The sequence below is a fragment of the Leucoraja erinacea genome, chromosome 2, assembly GCF_028641065.1.
Source record: "Leucoraja erinacea ecotype New England chromosome 2, Leri_hhj_1, whole genome shotgun sequence".
Classification (NCBI taxonomy): domain Eukaryota; kingdom Metazoa; phylum Chordata; class Chondrichthyes; order Rajiformes; family Rajidae; genus Leucoraja; species Leucoraja erinaceus.
The window spans coordinates 63,689,753-63,712,447 of NC_073378.1; the positions used below are offsets into that span (position 1 = coordinate 63,689,753).

At 44.5% G+C, this 22,695-nt stretch overlaps 1 protein-coding gene across 4 annotated transcripts in view; it reads left to right on the top strand.

The window, feature by feature from the left end:
• fyco1a (FYVE and coiled-coil domain autophagy adaptor 1a) overlaps window positions 1–22,695 on the top strand; it is a 216,304-nt gene that overhangs the window by 90,937 nt on the left and 102,672 nt on the right. For 3 of the 4 annotated variants that reach the window (XM_055658169.1, XM_055658188.1, XM_055658178.1), the window contains exon 14: window positions 11,353–11,500. In XM_055658169.1, coding sequence (XP_055514144.1) covers window positions 11,353–11,500 — 148 coding nt within the window. Of the gene's footprint in view, window positions 1–11,352; window positions 11,501–20,904; window positions 21,047–22,695 lie in introns of those variants that run through there. The other variant, XM_055658195.1, reaches the window with a different exon arrangement.

The following is a 22,695-nucleotide window of genomic DNA, read 5'->3' on the forward strand; positions in this document are numbered from 1 at the left end:
TGCGATCATAATGCCCCCTATGAAGGCGTAATGCATGAGTCCTTGCTCTTTGTAGATTTTGATAATGCAAGGGCCCATGTTGGGCAGCCGGAAATGCTGCTACTATAGAGCCAATAACTCTGGCTACATGCCGTATTCTAGGTTGCGGTGTAGCAATTAAATGGCTACAAGCTTCAATGAGTGAAACTGTTTTGTTTCTGGGCAGAGTGACAGTCATGTGAATCGTGTCAATAGTGAAGCCTAAGTAATCCATGTTAGTAGTAGGCTCCAATATTGATTTATCTGGGTGAAGGATAAAACCCAAAGTTTCAAGGACTTGTTTAGTGGCTAACACTCCTGCGACAGCTTGTTCCCGTGTTCTTCCTAATATGAGAACATCGTCCAGATAGGCCACTACTAAATGTTTTAGTTCTCTCAATTTCTTCATGGCCACTTTAAGAATTTTCGTAAATAGTCTGGGAGCTGTCGTTAAACCATTGGGCAAAGCTCGGTACTGCCATAGCTGGCCCCTCCAGATAAATTTCAGATATTTAAAGTAATCTTTATGAATGGGTACCAAATAGTAAGCATCTTTGATATCTATGCTTGCCATGTAGTATCCCTTGGAGATCAGTTGTCTGGCAGTGACAAATGTCTCCATTTTGAAATGTTGATACTCAACAGACTGATTGAGTGATGTCAGATCAATAATAATGCGACATCCACCATCTTTTTTGGTTTTGAGAAAAATATTTGATACAAATTCTTGCGGCTCGTGTGTGGTCATTTCTATGATGCCTTTAGCCACGAGCCGATCAAGTTCAGCTTGTCCTTCTACCTTCTCAACTGCCGAGGGAAGGAACACCCTTTGGGGCATGTGCTGAACTGGCGGTTCTACGCCTGGTTTGAACTCAATCTTGTATCCACTAATACTGTTGAGTATAAACTGATTGTTAGTAAGGGAGCACCAAACATGCTTGAAGAACCTCAAACGTCCCCCTGTTAATACTACACCCTTTGTCTGTGTATGTTGACAGGAACCAGACCCACCTACCTCCATGTTCACTTGTGGGGTCGTTTCCGGTGGGTCTGGCCCAAGGTTGTCCGTGTTGGTGCTGCGGTGGGGCGGCGCATCTTCCCACGGCTCCGCCCTGGGCCCCGCTCTAAAAAAGAGCACTGGGGGTAGTGGGAGGCGGTCACCAGGCTTTCACCAGCTCGGTATCTGCTGGTGGCTGCCGAGGCGTGCGGCCAACTGGGTGTCTTCGCCCTGCTCGGTCCTGGCCCTGCCCTCATGAGGCCTACTGGTTTTGCCGCCTCTTCCAACTCCTTGAGCCTTTTGGCCAGATCCGCACCAAATAGCAGCGCCTGTCGTTCGGGCGCTGGAGCTTTACAGAGGCCGGCATATGTTGGGTTGAGGGCAGGCCTGATGTTGTCCCGCCGTAGGTTGTTTAGCTCATACGTGGTGCTGCACATCAGTGCGAGGGCATCCTGCTGGGGTATGGTCAGGTCTTCATCCCCAACGGACCGAGCAAAGGCGGTGACGGCTGCTGAGTGGAGCTTCAGGACTCGCTGCATTTTTACCTCCTGAGCCCTTATGTGCTGCCCCAGCTGGTTCCAGATCTGCCCATTTACCGTCTTGACCCTCAGCGCCTCGCAATTTTCGGGCGCGATGTAGTTGTCAAGGGCCTGCTGGACAGCCTTGTCCTGCAGCGGGTTGTTGGACAGCCTGTTTATAGTTGCCGCCATTCTGGGTGGCAACACCATCCCAGTTGTTGGTGGTGCCGCATATCGGCCCACTACACCCAGTAGCTCTTCTTCCGGCACGCCCGGCATGCTGACGATATCCTCCGCCTGCCCTTGGGATAGGCCAGCCCAGTCCTGGCCTCCCTTACTGCCCTCGAACATAGAGGGTACAGAAGGGTGTGGAGAGGAGGAGGCCAAAGCCCGTCCTCCTGGGAGATGCCGCATCTCCTCATTAATCATGCGCTCGAGGAGCTGCCTCATGCAGCTTATCCGAGCGTCTCCCCTTTTCGGTGGGGGAGAGTGTTCCCGTTCCTCCGATTCATCGGAGGACACCGGCCGGTCGGTTTTCTGTGTCGCCTTCCTCCCTGTGCGGGGCGTTGAGATCTGCAGCACTGGGGGCGGCTCGGTGTCGGGTGAGCGGGAGCGTTGAAAAAGCTCCTCCGCTGCGAGAGGCTGCCGTCCCGCTATGGACCCGTCCTCGGGTGGAGTAGGGCAGGCAGTCCTCCTGGCTGGTCGCTTGCGAGAGGCCATTATTCTCTCTAGCGCGACTCTGTAACAAAAAAGGCACTTACCTGAGGTCTCGTCTTTATGCTGCAGCTGGAGAGCCTGGCTCCAGCTGCTGCCGCTGTTGCACTGCTGACGTAATGCCGCGCCTGCGCGCTGGGTGGGTTCTTCACGTAGTCACTCACGTGACTCCGAAGTAAAATTAGTTAGTTACCCAATTGTAGCTAATTTCAAACTTCATTTACTAGATCTAAACATCTATCCATTTCTTAATAAATGATTAACATTTTTAAATAGCCTAAGTGTCCAAATAATATTCACAAATAATTCACAATAAAACATGATTTTTAAATCTCATTTACATCAATTTATAGGCCAAATGGAAGGAATTTAGTGTTCATTTGCTGTAAATTAAAGTCAATTTAAATTGGCTTTCTAGTGGGTTCCTGTGAACGCGCTGGTTTAGAACGTTCACATTGCGCTGGATTTGTGCCCTCAAGTGCCCAGAAAAATACTGCGGGATATAAAGAGCCCAAAATGAACTACTCGCTATAGAAAACTTTATATACAGGGTTATATAACAAGCCCCATTTAATGTAAAAATAAGGTACATACCTTTAATTGTTTGCTTTATAAAACCCTGGGGCTGTGAGAGGTTGCGGTGAGAGAGTGGTTTTTAAACTACTATAAATATTATACAAGGCCATAAAAACTAATAATACCTTTTGCGACGGGGTCTTTCAGCGATTTTCCGTTAATGATTTACTAGGCTGAACATTTTCGATTGGAACAGCCTAGTAAAAATCGCGTTTTAAACCCGCCCCCTCTAAACAGCGCCAAAATCGCGCATACGGGGTTAGGGCAGATGCTCAGACACAATTCAGGTAGGTTTTGTAACATACAAGAAGCTGTGGGGTGCTCTTATAAAAGTGTATCAAATCATGAGGGACATAGATATTGTGAATGCACAATCTTTTATCCAAGGTAGGAGAATCAAAAACCACCTTAGTCAGTTAGATCAGTCAGTCATCCCTGTCCTGCCTGCAACTGGTCTAGAACGCCGCAGCCAGGCTCCTGACAGGTACCCGGAAGCGGGACCATATTACCCCCATTCTGGCTTCTCTCCACTGGTTGCGTGTATGGTTCGGAGTTGATTGTAAGGTTCTCCTGTTTGTCTATAAAGCCCTAAACGGGCTTGCTCCCCCCTATATCACAGACCACCTTACCCCTTACTCTACCTCCAGGTCCCGCAGGTCGGCTGACTTGGGGCTCCTGGCTGTCCCGCGATCTAAACTTAAGCTTGGGGGTGATCGTGCCTTTACTGTTGCGGCCCCTAGACTACGGAACAGCATCCCCCTCCCTATCAGATCTGCCCCCTTCATCGACTCTTTTAAGTCCAGGCTCAAAATTTATTTTTATTCACTGGCGCTTGAATCCCCCTGATGTGGCTGATCTTTGTTTTGTGTCTTTGAGCTGATTACCTATGCTGTGTGCATTCCTGTGTATGTCTGTTTCTTTTTGTGATTTTAACTACCTGCTCTGGTCTGTACAGCACATTGGTCAACTTGGGCTGTTTTTAAATGTGCTTTATAAATACATTTGATTTGATTTGATTATCCACCTTAATGCTCTACAAGTGCCTCAACGCCACCTTCATAAACTCAAACTGCCTTTGCATAGCACTATTCTCTACACTGATCTCACTGTCCTCCACGTCCTTCTCCTTGATGAAATAGATACATAGTGCTCATCTACATTCCTTGACTCCAAATTCCCTCCTTTACCCTTGAGTGGTCCCACATTCTTCCCGTTTACCCCCTTGTTTTTAATGCAGGATTAAAAAGTATTGGGTGTTTATTTAATCCGATTTGTCAAATCCATTTTGTGGCCGCATTGGGCCCTTCTAATCATCCTTTTTTTTAACCAAATTTACGACCACTTTGGCCATCCAACATTCTCTCACTTTGCCATTCATATCCTTCCACCTTACTGGAATACGCCAATCATGGCCTTTGATCACCTGGTCTTTAAATGAATCTGATGTGTCAGATGTGGACTTACCCGACAACAACTGTTCATAGTGTACCCTCTTGAGGTTTTGCCTAATAATATTGTAGTTCACCATGTGTTGGAAGGAACTGCAGATGCTGGTTTACACCGAAGAGAGACTCAAAATGCTGGAATAACTCAGCAGAACAGGCAGCATCTCTAGACACAAGGAATGGGTGACGTTTCGGGTTGAGTCCCTTTTTCACTTGCTCATTTTTAGTACCTTTCCACCCTTCTCCTTATTCAAAAAATCTTAAAACCTATGGAGTTGTGCTCACTATCCCCAAAATACTCTTCCACTAAAATGCCAGTCATCTGGCTTGGTTCATTTCCCAAGTCAAGGTCCAGTATGTTCCCTTCTCGGGCTGGACTATCCATGCAGTGTTTCATGAAATCCTTTTTGATACACCTCACAGATACTGCCTCATCTAAGTCTTGTGCGCCTCTTGACACTCCAAACCAAAGATCATAGAGCGGAATAAGATACTCCACTCGGCGATAAAGCAGTAGTACGTCATGGGTAATTTTTCGTGCCATCTTGATATGCTCGCGATTACCGTCATGGTATCCACATCTACATCTACAGCTCACTGACTGAATAATACAGTCGTCCTGACTGAAAATCACACCCTTCTGATTAATTATTTTAGGATAAGCCTTTCTAGAGAACATGTTACTTTTTGCTTCGCCCATTTTCAAAACATAGAATTTTGAATTTGGCGTTTGATTGGTACAAAGAAACGACAAAGCTCGTAATATCTTTTTTTTACACACTGTAACTTTCTACATTTCTGCTTTTGGGTATGTATGTGGCAATTATGACTCATGGAATTTTCTCCCACATTACTAGTTATATTCGTAACGACATATTTAAATACAAGTGACATTTTCAATCTTTCCCAAACCCTTAAAAAATGTCTGAAAAAGGGGCCCGACCTTAAAGGACGCCTAGCCATTCTCTCCATAGATAGACACAAAATGCTGGAGTAGCTCAGTGGGTCAGGCAGAATCTCTGGAGTTAAAGAATAGGTAACATTTTGGGTCGAGACCCTTCTTCGGACCCTCCATAGATCCAGCCTGACCTGCTGAGTTCTCCAACACTTTATGTTTTGCTCTTAAAATAAATTTGTGGTCCGCTAAAGAAACTATACGATAGACCACTCTGGAAATGCAAGTTTTGGTGTACACTTCATACAGTAGAGCATATCATAATGCACCCTGAGTGAATTAATGAGGTTAGGTTATTTTTTTAACATGTTGTCTAGAATTAATCGATACCCACCCTATGTACCCTATATCAGCTTTATTGTACTTCGTAAATGCGGCGGCGCACATGTGGTTTACAATTATCCATAGTGTTTATGGGTGTGTGTTTTCAATAGCTACTGTTTCCAACTCCGACCAGATGTCACATCAATGATTGAAAACCAGGACTTAAATATGTGCATCATACATATTGTAAAAGAGAAACAATGCATCGCCAGCTTTTTTCAGCAAAGATCATAGAGCGGAGTTCTCAGAGCGCAGCGCCACGCCGAAGGAGAACAAAATAATTTTGCCGTTTTACATCAATTTATGTACATACTCATCCAGAGAAGACTACACGGGTACAATATTTCTTAGTTTTATGGGAAATTATGAGTCTACAACAACTACTACAATAGATTGCTAATATTAATTAGAAGCTAGTCACAAATGTAAATTGTAATGTATATAGTATAATGTATATAGGAATGGAAATATAATTCATAAGCTCAGTCCTATTTATTTTTAATCCAACCTAAGAACAAATAAAGGTGGAAACACAACTATCATGTTGTTCTTGTAAGATATCTCAAAATAATATAACCATATAACCATATAACAATTTACAGCACGGAAACAGGCCATCTCGACCCTTCTAGTCCGTGCCGAACACATAATCTCCCCTAGTCCCATATACCTGCGCTCAGACCATAACCCTCCATTCCCTTCCCATCCATATAACTATCCAATTTATTTTTAAATGATAAAAACGAATCTGCCTCGACCACCTTCACTGGAAGCTCATTCCACACAGCTACCACTCTCTGAGTAAAGAATATTTTTATTCACCTAATCACAATTGGTTATTGAATTTCACAGTTTAGAGCTGAATTGGTTTAGGCATTTTTTGTCATTGTATGGATAGGATTATTTATTTCTGATATGGTTATAAGGGGGAGTCTTTTAAGATGCTTTTTCTAATCTTCTGGAGACTTAAGTCATGCTTCATTGCAAGTTTGCATGACCATTTTAAATTATACAGAGTTATTAAGTTATATATAGTTTTATTTAAAGATACAGCATGGAACCAGGCCCACTGAGTCCATGCCAACCATCAAACAACCGTTCACACTAGTTCCAAGTTTTCCCACTTTCTCAAACACTTCCTACACATCAGGTGCAGTTTTTTAAACAAGCCGTACAAAGCCATACATCTTTGGATTATTTTGGATCAGAAAATTACAAGCATTAATAGAGTATAAATGATTATTGACCATTTATATCCCTTTGAAAAAATTGGTTCGGAAGATTTACATATAAATAAAAGTATTCTCCAATACAGTGCTTAAACCGAAGGAAACTAAATAGATTCATACCAAAGATAGACACAAAAAAGGCTGGAGTAACTCAGCGGATCAGACAGCGTCTCTGGAGAAAAGGATGTGGTGACATTTCTGGTCGAGGCCTTCTCTGCGGAGATGCAATCTATCCCGCTGAGTTACTCCAGATTTATGTGTCTATATTCAGTTTAAACCAGCATCTGCATTTCCTTCCTACACATAGATGTATAGCAACTTGTTTCAGCAACTATTTCAGCACTTTAAAGTTTGGCATATTGTTTGGGGTTCACGGGTGGTGCAACGGGAGAGTTGCTGCCGTACAGCACCAAGACTTGGGTTCTATCCTGACTAGGTTTGCTGTTTGTACGGAGTTTGTACGTTCTCCCTGTGATCATGTTATATAATTCTATACAACGCCTCCACGGGATCTATATTCCACAGAGATACAAGGAGTACTTGTGAATAGACACAAAATGCTAGAGTAACTTAGCTGGACAGGTAGCGACTCTGGAGAGAAGGAATGCGTGACGTTTCGGGTCGAGACCCTTCTTCAAACTGAACTCTCGTCGTTGAGAGTACTTGTGATTGTCTGAAGAAGGGTCTCTACCCGAAACGTCACCCACTCCTTCTCTCCAGAGATGCTGCCTGTCCTGCTGAGTTACTCCAGCTTTTTGTGTTTATCTTCAATTTCAGAGTTAAAATACACAGAGTGCTGGAGTAACTCAGCGGGCTAGGCGGCATCCGTGAAGGGAATGGATTAGGAGTTGTTTCGGGCCAGGGTTCTTCTTCAATAGGAAGGAACTGCAGATGCAGTTGTCTTTGCAAAACGCCAAATGATTCTGGGAATGCCGAGTAGAGAGGGTGAGAGATTGAAAGCGAGAGCGAGATGAGGGTGGGAGAGAGAGAGAGGGAAGAGATGGGGAGTGGGTGAGAGAGAGAAAGAAAGAGAGAGAGAGAGAGCGAGAGAGAGAGAGAGAGAGAGAGAGAGAGAGAGAGAGAGAGAAAGAGAAAGAGAGAGAGAGAGAGAGAGAGAGAGAGAGAGAGAGAGAGAGAGAGAGAGAGAGAGAGAGAGAGAGAGAGAGCGAGAAAGAACGAGAGAGATATAGAGAGATTCCAGCCTATTACCCCAAGCACCGTGGTGGATCAACGCTTACAAAAATAATCATCCAGATCTTGAAATTTAAAATATTAGTAAATTTAATCTGCTATAATTTTTAGAGGTACAGTATGACTTTTTATATGCTTGCATTTTTTAAGCAGCAACAACTTAAGTCAATTTCACCGGGTTGTTACTTTTCCATTGGCAAGTAGTATGTTAATGAAATCGGGTTGAGCATTCCAAGATGGTGGCCATTACGCACGTTACGTACTACACCTCAGTGCATTGGATTACGCAGGAGTGGAGTATCTTGCTCCGCTCTATGATCTTTGCCCCAAACCCTTTCACCTACTACGTATACATTAGGAGTGCTTGATGTGGTTTCATCAACTCTCACAAAGCTTAATGTCACTCAGGACAAAGCAGGCAACTTGATATTCAAATCATCTGCCATTCATTCCCTGTCAGCGTAAGCAGGGTATGTAATTGCTGAGCATCGCGGCCACGGTGCATCCAACCTACAGAAAGCTACAATTACGCACCTCAGCTACTCCGGCAGCAAATCCCAAACCCGCTGCCTTTATCACGAAGAAGTCAGGGATACCAGTGCATGCAGTAGTGGACTGGCCAGGGTGTCAGCTTGCCCGATGGCAAGTGGGTCCCCTATATCAAGTGGGCCCCTGATGAAGTGGGCCCCCTTTGTCTCCTGGCAACCAATATTTTTAGACCCAGTCCGCCACTGAGTACATGGGAACTTTGTCGCCATCAAATTGCCCATTAAGTTGTACATCATTCTGATTTGGAAATATACATCTTTTCTTCATCAATGCGGACTCTAAATTCCTTATCAACAGCTCAAAACCTCATCAGTGATAGAATATTTTTTTCCCTTTAGGTCTGAACTGAAAGGATCAAGGTCCAAGAATGAGAATGAAGAGAGTGAGAATGATAATAAAAAAAGTCCTTCACCCTAAGTGTAATGAATATTTGGAATTCCAGGGAGTAGTCAATTTTGTTCCAGTAGCATAGGGCGGCGCAGTGGCGCAGCAGTAGAGTTATTGCCTTACTGAACTTTACGCGCAAGAGACCCAGGTTCGATCCCGACTGCAGGTGCTGTCTGTACAGAGTTTGTACTTTCTCCCTGTGACCACCTGGATTTTCTCAGAGATCTTTGGTTTCCTCCCGCACTCCAAAGGCTTGCACCATAGGAGACATTACGCTTAACTCAGTACGTTATAACTACAGGTGCACAACCTTTTATCCGGAGTTCCAGAAACCGAAAAGCTCCGAAAACCGGCCATTTTTTCCAGATGTCGTCTGCGCACCAAAGCTCGCGTTTGGCGCCAAACTTGACCCAAAACGACCCACGGTCAACCCAGGTCTGTACTACTGTAGCGGCTGCCTCCTCCCTGGAGACCGGGAGACGCTTAAACATCTGTAAATCATTGCTTAAATGTTAGTCAGTTAGTTTGGAGGGCTTTTATGTGAAGGGGGGTGAAGGGGTAAACTTTAATTCTTAGTCCCCTACCTGGTCGGAGAGGCGGGGAGCGGTCAATGCCTTACCGGGTCGCCGTGCAGTAAGCTCTGCAGCGCTGTGGCCGGTGGGGCAGCGGGCGGCGCCGGTTGTAGCTCCGACCCCGGCAACTCTACCCCTGCCTGCGAGGCGCTCCAAATCCAGCGCGGCCCGCGGCCGGACGCCCCAGCTCCGCGAATGTCGGGAGTCGGCGGCATCGCAGCGCTGGGATACCAGCGGGGTGCGGGCAATGCCTTACCGGGTCGCCGTGCGGCAAGCTCCGGAGCGCTGTGGCCGCCGACACACAACATCGCGGAGCGTCGCTGGATTTGGAGCCGCGCAGCCAGGGGTAGAGTTGCCGGGGTCGGAGCTCCAACCGGCGCCGCCCGCGGCCGGACGGAGCCCCCAGCTCCGCGGCTCCAAATCCAGCGACGCTCCGCGAATGTTGGAAGAAGGCGGCCACAGCGCTCCGGAGCTTGCCGCACGGCGACCCGGTAAGGCATTGCTCGCTCCCCGCTGGTATCCCAGCGCTGCGATGCCGCCGACTCCCGACATTCTCGGAGCTGGGACGTCCGGCCGCGGGCCGCGCTGGATTTGGAGCGCCTCGCAGCCAGGGGTAGAGTTGCCGGGGTCGGAGCTACAACCGGCGCCGCCCGCGGCCGGACGGAGCCCCCAGCTCCGCGAGGTTGGGAGTCGCCGACCAGGTAGGTAGGGGACTAAGAATTAAAGTTTCCCCCTTCACCCCTACACCACCACCACCACATAAAATCCCTCCAAACTAACTGACTAACATTTATGCAATGATTCTCCCGGTCTCCGGGGAGGAGGCAGCTGCTCCAGACTTTTCAAGCCGCCCGCGCTACCTACCTAATCTACGCTAAAAATCTTCCATTCTGAAATCCGAAAATGTCCGAAATCCGACAAGTGTCTGGTCCCAAGGCTTTCGGATAAAAGGTTGTGCACCTGTATAACCAGTTCCCGTTAAATTTTATCTGCGTGTAATTATGTGGGTGGGATTTATACGTAGTCTGGGGCGTGTTTGCGGCTGGGATTCTCACGCAGACTTGCTAGTAGTTTTAGTTTAGTTTGAAGAAGCATGGGGGAGAGGTGACAGCTTTCGACCATGCACAATGGTCGTGTGGTGAATCTCTGGAACTCTCTGCCACAGAGGGTAGTTGAGGCCAGTTCATTGGCTATATTTAAGAGGGAGTTAGATGTGGCCCTTGTGGCCAAGGGGATCAGAGGGTATGGAGAGAAGGCAGGTACGGGATACTGAGTTGGATGATCAGCCATGATCATATTGAATGGCGGTGCAGGCTCGAAGGGCCGAATGGCCTACTCCTGCACCTAATTTCTATGTTTCTACAAGTTTGACCACGAGTAAGATCAAAGTGTACTTATACAAGAAGAAGTTTGGCTGAATATCTTACTGTTTTTACTACTACAATACAGAAACTATTAATCAAGACACTGTGTTTGAAAGATTTATCTTTCGACAGCATTGAATGTCTCGTGGCGAGCTAGTTTCGATTATCTCCTGATCCCCTGTCTTCATTCATAGTGACTAAAGGAAAGATTCCTTGAAACAATATAAAAATCTGTCACTACATACAGGTATGTAGGTTAATTGGCTTTGTATAAATATAAAATTGGCCCTAGTGTGTGTAGGATAGTGTTAATGTGCGGAGGTCACAGGTTGGTGCGAAGGGTCTGTTAAACTAAACTAAAGCATAGTAAAGACATGTCTCAAAGTGCATGTTTGCCTGTGAAATAAATTGGTTTAATGGCTATTTTTGGTTCCTCATCACATCTTTCAGTTTTTAACATGCAATTTTTTTCTGCATTTAATTTAAGAATAATTCCAATTTTGTCTCTTGCAGATAGTTTCACCAAACCAGATGATGCCACCTTTGATATCATTACGGATGAAGAGCTCAATGAAATTGAAGACAATGATTGTTCTTTGGAATCCACAAATCAGTCCAGCTCTAATCTGCCGGAGTCAGAACTTCAAGATGCTTCATCTCTGTGAGTAAATCACCATTCCTGTAAAGCGAAACAATATTGTGGCAATATTATGTTGTAATTGGTCCGGAACTTGCAATCCGTGGGAAGTCAATAGTACGTGCCATGACCTTAGTGTTAGTTTTTCAGGAGATTTGGTGATCTTTGTGGTGAGAACTTCTGGAACATCAGTTGCTAGCAGCATCAGTTGTGGGGATTCCTTCCATGAAAATCAAATATCCAATAAACATTGCTAAAAAAAATTAACCTTCAAAATAGGAGAAATGGTATATGATTAAATATATTATTTAAGGATGGAGAGTTTATTTTCACAGGTCTGTATTTGACAATAAAAACCACAGATCTTGTGAAATGAAACATTCCATTTTGAGAGTTTTTTTATGGCTATTCTCATTCAAGAATAAAGTCTTCATGAATGCATATGATCTTCATTTTGTTGAAGAGGTTATGAATAGCAAAGCTTATGGAGGTAGGATGAATCACAGAAAGTTGTATTTTCATATTCATGTAAACATTGTGGATGGGCAATGTTATTGAAAGGGAGCAGGTTGGTAGAGGATCGACACAAATTGCTGGAGTAACTCAGCAGGACAGGCAGCATCTCTGGAGAAAAGGAATGGGTGATTTTTCGGGTCGCGACCCTTCTTCAGACTTGACCTGAAACGTCACCAATTCCTTCTCTCCAGATATGCTCACTGTCCTGCTGAGTTACTCCAGCATTTTGTGCATATCTTCGGTTTAAACCAGCATCTGCAGTTTCTTCCTAGACAGGTTGGCAGAGGAGCCTTGTCTTTAGGTTGAGTGGAAAGAATATGTATTAATATGCCATGGTGAAAGGATGAATGATGACTTGGAGATTAGTGTCTGAATGAGTACATGCACGAACAATTTATGCACAAAGTAAATCGATGACTGAAGTTGGTTGTGGAATGGACAAAATAACAATTGAACAGTTTCCTGTTCATCTTGTATCTTGGTTCCAATGTGAACGGTGGAGATAAGGTGCAGAGTATTGCAGGGAGAAAGATTAGGGTTTAGGTTGGAGTGATGACACAGCCTTGCTTCACTACATTTTGCACTAGGGATGGGTCTGTGGAATTGTTTCTTGAAAGTCATAATGCAGCAGACATTGAATATATCTACGGACAGCTATATTTGAGAAGAATTCTTTAAAATCTTGATTGAATGTTTTTATTATTTGAATAATGGGAGCAAATAGTGCTTGATGCTACTTGCTATATTTTTTCTGAGTTTGTTACGCAGTGAAGATCATTAACATTCCTACCTCTTGATGGAGGGAATCTGCATTGAAACTCTGGGATAAGTTCCATAGCCACTAGGAAGAAGATTTAGAGGAGGGTTCTTGTGTTGATTTTATGGAAGACATAAAAGAGACCAGTAAGTAGTAGATATGGTACGGACAATTCTAGCAATGATTATGATCTTTTTAAAGTCCAGTTTAAGTTATTTTGTAAGCCCGATGCAAAGAATTACTGGAAATCTCTGGAAGTTGGAAATTGGTTTCATTTCAAGGTTTTATTCTGAAATTTGTTTTTTTTCCTGTGAAAATTGGAGTATATCATTCAAAAGGCCCAAGGACACCTCATGGCTATATTGTTTATATAGTGGATTAGGAAAAATGTGGCATATGAATTCAGATTCACAGGACTTTAATATTATCTTCCGAAGCAGACTGAGGCAAAAGTAAACAACTGAAATATCAGAATTATAAAATGTAATAAAAAGGAACAGCATACCAGCTTCTGCTGTTCCTTTTTATTACATTTTATAATTCTGATATTTCAGTTGTTTACTTTTGCCTCAGTCTGCTTCAGAAGATTAATATTATCCTGGTGTGTGTGTATATATATATCTCTATCTATATCTCTATATCTGTATCTCTATATCTATATCTCTATATCTATATCTATCTATATATATCTCTATATATCTCTATATATCTATATCTATATCTATATATATCTCTATATATCTCTCTCTCTATATATATATATCTATATATCTATATTACTAAAAGTCTGTTCTTGGCCGGTTTTGACCATCTGTGCTGCGATTTCCGAGGGAACGCCGCCACCTACGGCTGTCACTTTTGGCCACCTTGCTCAGAGCCCCCCTCCGCCGCATGTGTGCCGAGGATGTTTCCCGTCGATTAAAAATGACAGAGATATTAATGTTTTTACAAAATTCCCCATTCTCTCTGCTGCCCCCGCTGGCGGCAGGGGGAGGGACTATAAAACCAGGAAGTGGTGTGCCTCAATCAGTGTCTGCAAGCTGGAGGAAGGCAGAGTGTCACTTTTCTCTGAGCTGTGAATAACACTGAACACATGTCTACTCAAATGTAAGTGCCCTTAGTGGTTCTAAAATGCTTGCAGAATGTGTCTATTGGTTCTAAAGCTTGCAAAAAATGTCTATTGGTTCTAAAGCTTACAAAAAGTGTCTCTATTGGTTGTAAAGCTTGCAAAAAATGTCTATTGGTTCTAAAGCTTGCAAAAAAAAATGTCTATTGGTTCTAAAGCTTGCAAAAAAATGTCTATTGGTTCTAAAGCTTGCAAAAAAATGTCTGTTGGTTCTAAAGCTTGGTGTCTATTGGTTCTAAAGCTTGCAAAAAGTGTCTAGTTGGTTCTAAAGCTTGCAAAACAATGTCTATTGGTTCTAAAGCTTGCAAAAAATGTCTATTGGTTCTAAAGCTTGCAAAACAATGTCTATTGGTTCTAAAGCTTGCAAAACAATGTCTATTGGTTCTAAAGCTTGCAAAAAATGTCTATTGATTCTAAAGCTTGCAAAAATATGTCTATTGGTTCTAAAGCTTGCAAAGAAAATGTCTATTGGTTCTAAAATGGTTCATACTAGCATTCCAGAAAGCGCCTCCCCTCCCCTTTCCTCTCCTCTCCCCTGGTTGGCTTGGGTGTGCCTTGAAATTGAAAGGCACTACTTATTGCAAATGGCGGCATGAAGTTGAAAGGCACTACTTACTGTAAATGGTGGCTTGGTTGCTTTGGCTTGAAGTTGAAAGGCACTATTAGAGGGAGTACCGAGAAGGCTCACCAGACTGATTCCTGGGATGTCAGGACTTTCATATGAAGAAAGACTGGATAAACTCGGTTTGTACTCGCTAGAATTTAGAAGATTAAGGGGGGATCTTATAGAAACTTACAAAATTCTTAAGGGGTTGGACAGGCTAGATGCAGGAAGATTGTTCCCGATGTTGGGGAAGTCCAGAACACGGGGTCATAGTTTAAGGACAAAGGGGAAATCTTTTAGGACCGAGATGAGGAAAACTTTTTTTACACAGAGAGTGATGAATCTCTGGAATTCTCTGCCGCAGAAGGTAGTTGAGGCCAGTTCATTGGCTATATTTAAGAGGGAGTTAGATGTGGCCCTTGTGGCTAAAGGGATCAGGGGGTATGGAGAGAAGGCAGGAACAGGATACTGAGTTGGATGATCAGCCATGATCATATTGAATGGCGGTGCAGGCTCGAAGGGCCGAATGGCCTACTGCACCTATTTTCTATGTTTCTATTACTGCAAATGGTGGCTTGGTTGCTTTGGCTTGTAGTTGAAAGGCACTATTACTGCAAATGGTGGCTAGAGAGCTTTGACTTGAAGTTGAAAGGCACTACTTACTGGAAATTGTGGCTTGAAGTTGAAAGGCACTACTTCCTGCAAATTATGGCTTGGGTGTGGCTTGAAGTTGAAAGGCACTACTTACTGCAAATGATGGGTGTGGGTGCATTGGCTTGAAGTTGAAAGGCACTATTTCTGCAAATGGTGGCTTGGTTACTGCAAATGGTGGCTTGGTTGCTTTGGCTTGAAGTTGAAAGGCACTACTTACTGCAAATGGTGGCTTGGGTGTGGCTTGAAGTTGAAAGACACCACTTACTGCAAATGGTGGCATGAAGTTGAAAGGCACTACTTACTGCAAATTGTAGCTTGGGTGCTTTGGCATTAAGTTGAAAGGCACTGCAAATGGTGGCATGAAGTTGAAAGGCACTACTTACTGCAAGTGGTGGCTTGGGAGCTTTGGTTTGAAGTTGAAAGGCACTACTTACTGCAAATGGTGGCTTGGGTGCGTTGGCTTGAAGTTGAAAGGCACTACTTACTGCAAATGGTGGCTTGGGAACTTTGACTTGAAGTTGAAAGACACCTCTTACTGCTAATGGTGGCTTGGGTGTGGTTTGAAGTTGAAAGGCACAACTTACTGCAAATGGTGGCTTGGATGCAATGGCTTGAAGTTAAAAGGCATTACTTACTGTAAATGGTGGCGTGGGTGCATTGGCTTGAAGCTGAAAGGCACTACTTACTGCAAATGGTGGCTTGGGTGCTTTGGCTTGAAGTTAAAAGGCACTACTGTAAATGCACTTACTTCCTGTTTGCACTGTATATTGATTTTAGATAAAACGCTACCACTTATGGCTGTGATTTTTGGCCATCTTACTCAGTCCCCCTCCGCTGAGCAGGTGCACAGAATTCTTCCCATCAATGAAAAATAAAAGTGTTATTAGTTTTTTTTAAATTGTTGAGAATCTCTCTCCTGTCAATCACTCCATGAAAGCCACACCTTTTCCGGGGGAGGGGTTATAAATCCCGGAAAGGTGGGTGTGGCTCAGTCTCTGCAAGATGGAGGAGGGAGAGGTCACGACTCGCTGTCTTTAGTGGCTTTGCACCCTACTTCAAATGGTATGAAACTGCACTTGAATTTGGTGGCCTTGCACCCTGCTAGAATTATTATTATTATTATTAGAAGTGATAAGAAACTGCACTTGAATTTGGTGGCCTTCTACCCTGCTTGAAATAGAATTTCAAGGATTAGCCGTGAGTCAACTACCAGCCCACCAGCCGGGAATGAGTGAGTTGCCAGCACAACAGGCTTGATTGACTGAGATGCCAGCCCAAGAATCCATTTGGCGCACAATTTGCATACTAGCCCTCTGGAAACCAGTCCCTTCAGCCCACAACACCCATACTAGCGCTCCGGAAAGCCCCCCCCCCCCCAACTGGCCACCAATATTAGAATTGGTGGAGAGGTGCAATATTGCGTTGGATGACCAGCCCTCCTGTGTGTTGCTGGGACCCAATGGGTCCCACTTAGTCTAGTAATAACACTAAAAACAATCCAGTCCCTGATGGAACAGTATAAATAGTTAAAAGCAGGTAAAACAACAACGTTAAAATACAGTAAAACCAATCATAAAAATGTCTGGGGCAGCTGATTTGAGTGGCCAGTGCCAGTTATTAAAGTGGCCAGTGCCAGTTATTAATGTGTCCGTGCCAAGCCGCAGAGTCAGGTGACTGTCAGTACAGAGTGACTGACAGAATCTTTTTCTGTACAACTTCCAGTACTCAGGCTACAGACCATAAATCCTTTTATTAAACTGTAAGGATAAAGGGCAGTATCTGTCCCAATGTAATGAGAACGTACAAAGTCCCAGCAATGTTACCGACCCGAACATCCCCTTCTTGAAGCAGAAGAATATAAACCAGTACAAAATATAAGTAAGTAAGTAAGTTTATTGGCCAAGTATTCACATACAAAAAATTTGCCTCGGAGCTCCGCCCACAAGTAACAACATGACATACATTGACTTACGAATGACTCAGAAAACTCTAAACATTAATAATAATAAAACATTAATGATAAAACACCATTGATCAAGCATGTGAACCAACAAAATACCAGATCAAAGGGAGGCTACAGATTTTTGGCTGTTGAGTAGAGCAACTACTCGTTTTTATGTCTGGCTGTGGCAGCTTTGACAATTCGGAGTCGCCTTCCAGAGGCAAGTGATTCGAAGAGTTTGTGTCCAGGGTGAGAGGGGTCAGAGATGATCTTGCCTGCTCGCTTCCTGGCCCGTTCATCAATGGAGGGAAGGTTGCAGCCAATAATCTTCTCTGCTGATCGGACGATTCGCTGCAGCCTCCAGGTGTCGTGCTTGGTGGCTGAGCCAAACCAGACCATGATGGAGAAGGTGAGAACAGACTCTACGATGGCCGTGTAGAATTGGACCATCATTGCCTGTGGCAGATTGTGCTTCCTCAGCTGCCGCTGGAAGTACATCCTCTGTTGTGCCTTTTTGACTGTGGAGTCAATGGTAGCCCCCACTTAAGGCCCTTGGAGATGATGGTTCCCAGGAACTTAAAAGACTCCACAGATGTGACTGTGGTGTTGTTGATGGTGAGTGGGGTAAGGGGAGGGGAAGCTCTCCTAAAGTATACAATCAATTCCACTGTCATCAGAACATTGAGCTCTAGGTTGTTGCTATGGCACCAGGACGCCAGCTGCGACACTTCCTGTCGGTAGGCAGATTCCTCCCCACCCTGGATCAGTCCAATCAGGGTTGTGTCGTCCGCAAACTTGAGAAGCTTGACAGAGGTGGCTGTGGAGGTGCAGTCGTTGGTGTAGAGAGAGGATAGGAGAGAGTACGCAGCCTTGCGGTGCTCCAATGCTGAGCGTTTGCGGTTCCGAGATGTGCTTTCCCAGCCTCACATTGCTGCTTCCTGTCTGTCAGGAAAGTTGGTGATCCACTGACAGAGGGGTTCAGGCACAGTCAACTCGGAAAGTTTGGAGTGTAGTAGCTCTGGCACAATGGTGTTTAATGCAGAACTAAAATAGGAGTGTATACAAGGCACAGACCATTACAAAAACCCAGTATGAAATGGAAAGGACAAACTAAAGCATTTCCCCATAAAAAGTAATGCATGGGAACATGCAAATGCAAGAAATATCTTGTATCTTGACAACTAGAAACTCACTGTAGAGGGACAGACAAGTATAAAGCCAGGAGTGTAATATAAAGTGAGAGACTTGTACAACCCCATCAATGTTGTCTCCAGGAACACACCACCATAACCTTTATGTATGGTGGTGTAATATATATGCTTAAAAATAGATTAAAGTGGGCAGACAAATACAACTTAACACTGATCTGTCAAGACATAGACCAGAACAACACCATCACATTACTGTGAGGAGAGAGTATTTGCGATAAAGGAGAGTTTGAACAAACTTGGATTGTTTCTCTGGACCATCAGAGCATGAGGTGTGACCAGATAGAAGTATATAAACTTATGACATAGGGTAGATATTTGGAGTCTTTCAGATATTCTGATCTCCATCCTTTCTCTTTCCCTCTGATCTACTCGGGTCCTTTCAGCAACACATTTATTTTCAAATCGCCCCAGCCCCCTGCAACTCAGTTTGATACCCCTCCCCACCGACTGCTGTTGTCCATCACCTCATCCAACTGGGTTCCCTTCCCGCACTTTTCCAATCTGCCTACCCAACCTCCCTTTCCATGTTTCACTTTCCTTTCTGATAAGATTTCATCATCCGCAGCCTTTGTTGCCTTCACCAAACACACCTCAGCCACTGTCGCTATTCACATCTTTCTCACCGCCACCTGACTCCCTCTACCAATCAACCTTTCCTCGTCTGGATCCTCCTATCACTTGCTAGCTCTAGCCCCACCAGTTCCCCCCTCACCTCTTTATATTAGCTATCTCCACCTTTTAGTTTAGTTTAGAGATACAGCGTGGAAACAGGCCTTTTTCGGCGCACCGAATCTGCACCGACACATACTAGGGACAATTACACATACAGTACCAAGCCAATTAACCTACAAACCTGTACGTCTTCTGAGAGTGGGAGGAAACCAATGATCTCGGAGAAAACCCCCACGGTCACGGGGAGAACGTACAAACTCCATACAGACAGCAGCCGTAGTCAGGATTGAACCCGGGTCTCTGGCGCTGCAAGCGCTGTAAGGCAGCAACTCTACTGCTGTGCCACCATGCCGTCCTTCACTTTCTACACTTCTACACTTTCAGTCCAGATGTAAGGTCCGGACAAAAAATGTAAACTGCTAATTCCCCTCTACAAATGCTGCCTGACCTGCTGAGTTTTCATTTTCTTGCCTCAAATAGGAACATTATATCTGAACTATGTGGATGAATTAATTTCCAGCTTTTTTGTTAAAGGATTATTTTTTAACAAAAGCATTCTCTGTATTGTTCATAGCTGACAAGCCCATCTATTGCTGTTCGTACGAAGGTGGTTCAGACTCAATGAGGTGATCTAATGTTTAGCTAAAAATAAGTTATAACTATGAGAAATGCTACGTGTGGTTTGTGGTTAAGCAAGCAGTGTTTGCTAATGCACACAAATAATTGTGAGGTTTGGTTCATCTTATTAGTTAATCATGTAACATTAAAATCCATGGGAAAGCAGTGGAAAGACTATGAGTCTAAAGCTGTGTGCACTGTAAATTCCTTTGGGTGATGTGTCACCATATCCGGGGTCTCTTCAGATTTATCCTTGAGCCTTGCACTTAATGAAATATCAGTTATCTTGGATCCTTGTAGTGAACTCTGGGTCGTTGTTTAGAAAAGCTCTGATGTGCACCAGTGGTTCTCAAACATCCAAGAGATCTAATGGGGAGTGGGGGATGGTTCATGTGGAAATCCTCCAGTTTTTTGATGTGTCCAACACTGGTTTGCAGATTGTTGTTGAGACCTCAGGTGGGTTTATGCATTGGTGAGGGTAAACCCTTTTTCTGCAGTTCTGGTTACAGTATGATGCTGAAGAAGGGTAGCAGCAGCAATTTTTAAGATGCTGTAATCTTCTGAAAGGCAGTATCACATCCAGATTTTGTTTCAAACACATACCGCTCAATATGCTCTTCCTTGTTTGTTACTGCATTAAGATTTTGCAGAGTCTTCCATCTAACATTATCTGCATCATAGAGCCTGTTGTGATTATTGCCAGGCTAATTATATAACTGGAATGGGTAATAATTGTAATCTTGCCAATGTCACCCATGCATCAAGAGTAATAAGAAATTGAAAAATCTGCGAAAGGATTGCCGCGTAAATTTATTTCTGCCATTTGACCAATAGGGTGGGGAAAGCACAAAAGTATTTAGCTGGTTACACAACAGATGAGTGCCAAGGTCTTTCTGCTGTGCTCGAAAATGTGGTTTGGCTGCGGCTTTTATCTTCTACATGATTCAGGTCTCAACCCGAAATGTTGACCATTTCCTTTTCTTATTGTCTTGTGGAAATTGTGTGTAATTTGTGTACAATTTATCTTTTGTGTTGACTGAATCTAAGTATCTGTGATCTGTCACTAAACTTGTGTATATGACAATAAACTCGACGTGATTTGATTTATTCCGTAAAAGATGGTCTGCTATTAAATATATAAATGCTGACAATTGAAAAATGTCCATGTTGATCAGTAATGTCACTTAGCATGTTTGCATGATAGACAGGATGTACATTTTTGTTCTCACTAGAACTGTGTGACCTTTAATTTCCTCCTTGTGCTTTTATATTTGCCACCTTTGCTTTATCATTCAACGTTTTGCAGCATCTTTGATTTTGTCCTTCAGTCATAAAGTCATACAGCACGGAATTTAACCCTTCACCTCATCTTGTCAATGCTGACCAAGAAGCCCCAAGAAGCACGATGTCAGACGGGTGCTCCTGGCAGTGAACCCCAAGAAGGCTTCCGGCCCAGACGGAGTACCTGGTAAGGTGCTCAAAGCGTGTGCCCACCAGCTCACCGTCATCTTTACCAGGATCTTCAACCTCCCCCTGGACCAGGCAGTTATCCCGTCCTGCCTAAAATCAGCCACAATCATCCCAGTGCCGAAGAAGTCTCCCATCACCAGCCTAAATGACTACCGTCCCGTGGCCCTCACTCCGGTAATCATGAAGTGCTTTGAGAGATTGGTCCTCCAGCACATCAAGGACAATCTCGCTCCAGACTTCGACCCTCACCAATTCGCCTATCGCACAAACAGATCCACAGAAGACGCCATCACCGTAGCTCTCCACTCTGTGCTGAGCCACCTGGAGCAGGGGCAGAGCTACGTCCGGATGCTCATTGTGGATTACAGCTCGGCTTTCAATACTATCATTCCGGACATTCTCATCGACAAACTGGTCACTCTTGGCCTCCCCACTCTCACATGTGCCTGGATAAAGGACCTTCTCACCAACCGGCTCCAGACTGTGAGACTCGGCCCCCACCTCTCCTCCACTCGCATGTTGAGTACCGGCTCCCCACAGGGCTGTGTGCTAAGCCCCCTCCTATACTGTCTCTACACCCACGACTGTAGTCCGGTCCACAACAACAACCGCATCGTCAAGTTTGCTGACGACACTACAGTAGTCGGACTCATCTCAAGGGGAGACGAGGCAGCCTACAGAGAGGAAGTCCTGAGGTCGACAGCCTGGTGCTCAGAAAACAACCTGGCTCTGAACACCAAGAAAACAAAAGAGCTCATTGTCGACTTCAGGAGGCACAGCACCGACTTAGCCCCCCTATACATCAACGGCGAGTGTGTGGAGAGGGTCTACACCTTCCGGTTTCTTGGCTTCCTCATCTCCGCTGACATCTCCTGGACAGACAACATCACAGCGGTTATCAAGAAAACTCAGCAGCGGCTGCACTTCCTGAGGGTCCTCAGGAAGCACAACCTGGACTCCAACCTGCTGCTGACCTTCTACCGCTCGTCCATTGAGAGCCTGCTGACATACTGCATTACAGCATGGTATGGTAGCTGCACCATGGCAGACAGGGAGAGGCTTCAGAGGGTAGTTAGGGCAGCACAGAAGATCACTGGCTGCCCTCTCCCCTCTCTGATGGACATATACGCCTCCGGCTGCCTCAGCAGGGCGAAGAACATCATCAAGGACAGCTCCCATCCTGCATTTGGCCTGTTCGACCTGCTGCCCTCAGGGAGGCGTTATATTACATCAGAACAAGGACAAACAGATTCAAAAACTGTTGCTTTCCAAAAGCCATAACCTCCCTGAACTCATACATGTATTGACTTCACAGCCAAACTCCCGAACTTCCATCTATCCACCTACTGTAATTTGTACTGTAATTGCATATAGGAATCCTATTTATTCACTCTATTCATTCATTGTCTTTTTATAGATATGTATATAGCGCCGCAGAACTGTGTACCTTATCCCTCCCCCCCCCCCTTTGTTTTTGTCTTTGTTTTTGATTAATTACATGTCTGCACTGAGTAAGAGCTGCTTTTAATCCCGGAAGACCCATTGTCTCCGCCTGTTCGTGCCCCACCGAACTCATTTCCAAATACCTTGACTCCATCCTATCACCCTTGGTTAAATCCCTCCCTACCTATGTCCAAGACACCTCAGAC